Source organism: Vicia villosa, unplaced genomic scaffold (assembly GCF_029867415.1).
Source record: "Vicia villosa cultivar HV-30 ecotype Madison, WI unplaced genomic scaffold, Vvil1.0 ctg.000024F_1_1, whole genome shotgun sequence".
Classification (NCBI taxonomy): Eukaryota; Viridiplantae; Streptophyta; class Magnoliopsida; order Fabales; family Fabaceae; genus Vicia; species Vicia villosa.
In genome coordinates, this window is record NW_026704956.1 from 36,679 (window position 1) to 43,700 (window position 7,022).

A 7,022-nucleotide genomic window follows, 5' to 3' on the forward strand; every position below is an offset into this window, starting at 1 on the left:
AGGCGCGAGTTCCGGCCACGTGGATCTGTAGCAACACGGCGGCGGTGATGGCCAAGGTTGTGTTGGTGTCCAGATTCAGATTTGTAGGTGAGGGCGGATTCGGAGCCTCGTCAGTGATGGATTTGAAGGGTGCGGTGTTGAACGGCGGACGCTGCTACAGCGTGAGGAGGCTGTGTCGGTGATGGTCACGGTTGGGTTGATGTTGCTGAACACGATTGAAGGAGCCTAATGCGAGGAGAGGTACAAATCGAAGCTGATGCCTGTTATCGCTTTGAAGTAGTCGCGATTTTGACTCTGTTGATTGCAGTGGTTGTTCCTTTCGGCCTCCTCTGAATTGTGCTGGCTTGTGTGGTTGCTTCGGGTTCGGTTGAGAGACGATCGTCGACTGCGATGCTTTGAGTGTCTGGATAGCTTTACTGCGTTGCTGTGACCTTTGATCTTTCTCCTGTAATTCCCTGCAAAACAAATGTGTTTTTGTGATCTTAGTTGAGAACCTTTTTGTTTCTCTTCTTTCTTCTTTCCTGAAAAAGACAAAAAAACATTTACACCAATTGCATCAGATTATGAATTGTGAGACAATCGTGTGTTGGGATTGGTTTGCTTGAGTGTATGGTTATGGATTTGAAAGTTTTGTTCTCCTGAGATTATCACAGGTTCATGGTGATGATGAAGAGGTATTGTCTTGAAAAGATTATCACAGGCTTTGACTTAACAATATTAATCAAAGGTTTTGTGGAAGTTTCTGTACAAATAAAAAAGGAAGGTTAGGATTGTTTTGGCTTGATGTTGTTCACGTGAGATAGCGAGGGTGTGTAGATGTTAGTGTGTGAGGGTTGTAAAAATAGGGTTCGTTGTTGTTCGTGGTTTTGACTTTGAAGCAAGGTTTTACTGTGATAGCCAGAAAAGGGTTAGAAAATCGGGTGAAAAGTTTGTGAAGCATAAGAATTGGTTTGTGGGTTTGTACGTGGAGATTGTTAGTATGGTAGAATAAGGGTTAGTGAATGGAGTTGACCTCCCCTCCAATGTTAAAATCAAATCCTATTTATATTAGTCAAATTAGGTTTTTTTTTTTACACCTAATGGGCCTATTGCCCAATAAATTTAATAATTATAAAAAAAAACTATAAAAATCCTAATTATAATAATATTTAACTACTACTAATAATCCTAATATTATATAAAACCTAATTAAAATAAAAACCTAATTAGTCCTAATTCTACCTAATAATAATAATAATAATATTAATAAAAGCTAATCAGAAAATCCTAATATTAACAAAAATTAATAATGTTAAATGCTAATGGTTAGTCATGATAAAATAATAATCGAAAGAAATGTTAGTAAAAAGCAATTATATCTAAAATGACAAAACCTTGTAATGATTGGGTCCAATGTTTAGATCCCAAAGCACCTGCTACTCACGCCTTATTTTAACTCGACCTAATTTATAACAGAGAGAGTTTGACAATAGAAATGTCAAACCCCATGGCTCTTAATTTTGAACCTGAATGGATGAGCAGACGTAGATTTGGTCGGGCAAATTTTGGGGTATGACAATGTCCCAAGAAGCAACATTATGGGATAAGAACCATGGGCAAACAGATTTTGAACTTGAAATCAAAATTGGAGATATGCAAACTGGTGCATGTTTTACGTGAAACTAATGATTGTGCTAATGATTTAGCTAGAGTCGGTATTGGTACTCATGGAGGAATCAAAGTCTTTGATACTATCCCTCCGTTTTTGTTGAATTCTTTTGAGAAGGATCTTAGAGGGGTTTCCTCCTCTAGGATTATCGCTGTGTAGTTCCTTTTTCTTTGGGCTTCGACCCTCCTTTGTATCAAAATATATATATATATATATATATATATATATATATATATATATATATATATATATATATATATATATATATATATATATACACACTTCTTGTAATGAATGAAATTTTAATAGTGATAATGCTAACTTGTGCCTTAAGGGCACAAGTTAAGAAACTCATAAATAAAATGTTTGTATTGAAAAAAATAACCAAAAACATTAATTATAAATTTTTAATAAAAAAAATACACAATTTTCAAATAATTTTTTATAAATCAAGCTCTTAAATTGTGCTCATGGGCACAACTCATTACCCTTTTAATAATACCAAAATAATTTTGAATTCTTATAAAAGAAAACTTAATCTAGAGTAAATATTTGTGAAAAATTATAGGCAATTTGTCACAGAATGACGTGGGACTGGTTCATCTCTATGTCACACGCTGGGTGCTCTCTATCACTCTTTTCAGCGAGTCTGTGCATGTAACTCGACCTCTGTTCTTGTCCAGTTTCCACCAATGCTAAAATCGGCATTCACTCCCATTTACTGGGTGCTATTGCCCAAACCAAAATCACCTAAACTTTCATCACATTTAATCACCAACACCTTTTCAAACAGCACACCACATGTTCGACAAAATTCCTCTACCAAACACAACCCCACCATCACCCCTTCTTCCGCCTATATTCACCTTCCTTTCTGTAGAAAACGTTGCCATTACTGTGACTTCCCGATAGTAGCTCTCGGCTCCGCTTCAACCCAAACACACGAAGACCCGCGTGTTGTTAACTACATTCAATGGCTCTGCAGAGAAATCAATGCAACCAAAGTTGAAGAGAAACTGGGCTCCGAGACGCCCCTTCAAACGGTCTTTTTTGGAGGTGGGACACCCTCTTTGGTTCCTCCAATTATGGTTTCCTCGGTTTTGGAGACACTGAAGATGAAATTTGGGTTGAGTGAAAGTGCTGAAATTTCAATGGAAATGGACCCGGGTACGTTTGATTATAAGAAGATGCAAGAGATGATGTTATTGGGAGTGAACAGAGTTTCTTTGGGAGTTCAAGCGTTTCAGGAGAAGCTTTTGAAGAGTTGTGGCAGGGCACATGGTTTAGAAGAGGTTCACGAGGCTATTGATATTGTCAAAAAATGTGGGGTTGAGAATTGGAGTATTGATCTTATTGCTTCACTGCCTCATCAGACTAGTGACATGTGGGAGGAAAGTCTGAGACTCACCATTGAGGCACAGCCTACTCATGTTTCTGTTTATGATTTGCAAATTGAACAAGGCACAAAATTTGGAAGACTGTAAGTGACATCTTGATTTTACACTATCAACTAAACCACCAATTCCGTGCCTAAACTTAAACCCTTTTGCATTTTGACGCTCAAGTAAATGATAATAATAAGCAATCTTCCAAATCTCAGGACTAATGTGATAAAACTTTAAAGACTACTTACTAGTGCTAGGCATTATTTTAATTTACTTGTTAAGTGACAAAGACGGAAAGAGTGTAACTTTATCGATGAAATTGGTGGTTTACTCTTACATTAGCAGCATTGGTGTTCTTTAGGTTCAATTTTGAAGCTTTATATGATGATTTAGAAACTGAAGTTGAAAATGTTAACAGGTATGCACCTGGGGAATTTCCACTGCCTTCTGAGACACAATCAGCTGATTTCTATAAGATGGCTTCAAGGATGCTTGGTGATGCAAGTTATAACCATTACGAAATCAGCAGCTACTGTAAGAATGGGTATGAATGCAGACACAACTTTACCTATTGGAAGAACAAGCCTTTCTATGCCTTTGGCCTTGGCTCTACTAGTTTTGTTGGTGGCTTAAGGTTTGCAAGACCCAGGAAGTTGAACGAGTACATGAAATTTGTGGAAAATCTGGAAAATGGATCAGTAAATAGCTCATCTGATGAAAACATTAATACCAAGGACACTGCCCTGGATGTTGTGATGCTGTCCCTGAGAACTGCAAGAGGTCTAGATTTGAAGCGTTTCCAAGAATCATTTGGAAGCTCTCTGGTTTATTCTCTATTTGAGGTTTATAAACCTTATGTTGAGAGTGGACACATGGTTTTCTTGGACGAGCAAAGGAGAGCCATTAGAATAGAGGACATCAACAATTCTCTTTTGTATGATATTAACTCAGAAAGGAGAGTGGCCTATATGAGGCTAAGTGATCCAAATGGTTTCCTTTTATCAAATGAGTTAATAGCTCTTGCTTTTGGGGTTATTGACTCTTGGAAGGATTATCCTTCTGCACTACAAGAAGCTACTTGAAAGCATGATTATCTACCTGTTAATACAACACAAGTTATAGCTGATGTTGTACAGCAATTATTTTGTGGCTAGTTTGACGAGATGGATACTCAAAGACAAACACAAAGATTCCCCCATCCATACATTATTCCATTGACATAGGTTCTTTGAATGAGTTCTTTGGTTTTAAGGGATGGAAGTTGATTTTGCTTGTGCCAGATTTTTATGTGTAAGATTGTAGATGCCTGGCATTTATGGTTAAGTGGACTCATGGGATTTTTCTTCCTTCCTTATGGTTTCTAGTTGTATTTGCAATGGTTGTGTTGGTCTACAGGAATTAAAGTTATTTAGTAGCAAGCATGACGTGAATAAGGGAAAATATGGGATTTTAAGTTGCCACAAGTGGAATAAGAAAGGTCAGTAGTAGGAATTTTTAAAAGGAAACAATTAAAAGCAGTGAGAGGGAGAGAATGGGTTTTTTCCGATAAATTTCATTTCTGCTCTTTTGTATTATTGAGAGAAGTTTCACGATCACTGTTCTGCACTTAGGAGATGGAAATGTGGAATCTCTACAACTAAGTTCTCTGGTTCAATCCGACTTTGTTTCTTTCTTTAAGTTCTCTTTTATGCGTCTCTTGAGGTTACGTTCTTTGCTTACTGTGATTTTAAATTGTCTTGAATAATTGTATATAGGAATATGGTAATTAACGTTCAAGTATTAAACTATTTTTTGATAGCTCGTGAGTAAAATGAAGAAGCATCCTCCCATAGGAGCTATATCATTTAGTAATTAGAGGAAGCACTTCAGCCGTTCTTTGAAGTGCCAAATATAAGCCATCTGAAATTTGGCAAGTTACATGTAGTTGATTTTTATGGTAGTTTTTGAAAATGAATTGATATTTTTTGGTTTAATAGCCAACTCACAGATGCGGTTTGAATCAGTATTCAGAAGTCCATTTGTTGTACTATAATAAAATTATGAAACTCTATTTCTGCCTCTCTGTCTCTATTACTGTATGTTATTGAATCATTTAGATTTTGCATCTATATGCTTTTTACATGCGATAGTTAAATGAAGTTCCTTAAAACATTTACAATTAGAGACTGATCGTTGGTATTGATTCACTTAATGACATTTCTATGCCACTTAATTGGTTTTGCAGGTACTACAATGATCTATTTTTATTTGACTTTGATCAATTTAAGGTAAATTTATACTGTTTCTAACTATGTTAATATACTATTTGCTATTCCAAGTACAGCACTGAAATGTCGGGCAGTCTGATGTAATAATGTCGATATAGAGATTTTGGGCGCCTGGAACAATGTGGCCAACTGGGCGTAGTGGTTTTCATTTATTTGTTTACCAAGATGATGCAAGTAGAATATTGGTCCCTTTATATGAAGCTAATTTTTGTTCTATGAGCTCTAGTGTCTTTGTTGATTGTGCCTGGTTGTCGTTTTGCCTGCAAAAGGATCTATGAACTTCAATTAGTATTTTTCTTCTTCCACTTCTTTCTTCATTGTTTCTTGTTGCTTGTAAAGCCAGTGATTACAAATTTGTATTGGCAAATGGCAGTCCATGAACATTGAATGCGCATTGGAAAAGCATGTTATCTCTTTTCTGTCTTTCTTTTGTTATGTTTTTATATAGTTTTCCCTGTAAAAGCTATATGATGTGTACTAGTTTAACTAGTTTCCTCCTTTTCTATATTTCTTTTGCCACAGATTATCTCTCAAATATCATTAGTACTATTCAATCTCGTTCTTCTTCTTCTTATGTATTCTGGAGGAACAGAAAAAAAACTTCAGTTGGTCTTTCTGTTTTCGTCATCTCAAATTTGCCAAGTCCTTGTTAAAATATTACAAAATGTGATGTATGATCTACATATCAATAATATTTTAGGGAGGCTATATAACCCTGAAAGTTTGATTCTGTTGCAAAATTGAAATGAACTTTAAAATCTTCTTTAACCCGTAAATCATGACTAATCCGGTCATCGCACTAGTCGACATGACACAATTCCAGCTTCCCATTTGTTTCATGGTATGGTTATCATATAAATGGACTTAGAATATAATGGTGTCACGAGTCTGTTTGTGTGTTAATTTCAACTAAACAGAAGGATTACTTAGTGAAAAATTATTAGTTTTGGAATAAATCAAAAGGTTATGTAAAGTTGTCCTCATTGTTGCAATTTAGTAATTTGACTTTGGATAACTTATGTGGAATTATGAATTTGAAACTTGAGTCACTACATTTCTCCAACCTTGCAAATGTTAATATGAGTGAGTGATTGTCACCAGGCCAATAACAAAATTTTTTCTTCTATAAAGTCCATTGCGTCAATATGCAAAATGGTCAAAGTTCAATATGGTTGTTGTATGGATTTCTCCCTTATTTTTTATTTGTAGTTTGATGCTTCTTACTATTTTGTTTGTGTTTGCGTTTATTTATATACTTCTTCACCTTTAGTTGGGGGGCAATGGTGGAAGTGGTATACACCTTTAGTTGGGGGGGCAATGGTGGAAGTGGTATATGCCTTTGTTGACATGATAATAATGTCCTGCTCAAGGTTGGTTAAAGTGTTGAACTTTCATACCATCATGAAATAAGCCCTTAATTAGTTGCCATTTGCTTTTATTTTTAACTTAGATAAGGCTCCTGATACCTCTTAGTTTGAGTAAAGATTTTGGAAAACTTGTTCAAAAGAACAATGATGTGGAGCTGAGGGTTTTGCTAGGAGGCTTTGGACATTCATTGAATTCATTCACGAGGATTGCTCTTTCCATCTTTAGTGGCAGAGATTATGTAACACTCTAAACTCCAAAACTTATAAATAAATAATTACTCGATATTGTCACTAAGGACAACCATGCAAATAAAACATAAGTATTTAGAAAACATGCAGAGGAATCATAAATCAT

At 35.7% G+C, this 7,022-nt stretch overlaps 1 protein-coding gene across 2 annotated transcripts; it reads left to right on the forward strand.

Annotated features, from left to right (window-relative positions):
* The first annotated feature begins 2,165 nt into the window (after positions 1–2,165).
* Positions 2,166–6,506, forward strand: LOC131622071 (uncharacterized). 2 transcript variants are annotated; one of them, XR_009289756.1, is made up of 3 exons: positions 2,166–3,128; positions 3,452–4,510; positions 5,357–6,506. XR_009289756.1 is itself a non-coding variant. In XM_058893114.1 (2 exons), the coding sequence occupies exons 1-2, from the start codon at positions 2,341–2,343 to the stop codon at positions 4,113–4,115; spliced, it is 1,452 nt and encodes a 483-aa protein (XP_058749097.1). In that variant the 5' UTR covers positions 2,166–2,340; the 3' UTR covers positions 4,116–5,325. The 2 variants fall into 2 exon arrangements, 1 of the variants encoding a protein (XP_058749097.1); XM_058893114.1 differs by lacking the exon at positions 5,357–6,506 and having other exon boundaries at positions 3,452–5,325.
* The last annotated feature ends 516 nt before the right edge of the window (positions 6,507–7,022 follow it).

Excerpts from the sequence above, each read along its gene's own strand:
- LOC131622071 (XM_058893114.1), top strand. The coding sequence starts at position 2,341 with ATGCTAAAATCGGCATTCACTCCCATTTACTGGGTGCTATTGCCCAAA. Across the intron at positions 3,129-3,451 it reads GGCACAAAATTTGGAAGACT|GTATGCACCTGGGGAATTTC; the intron begins GTAAGTGACATC and ends AAATGTTAACAG.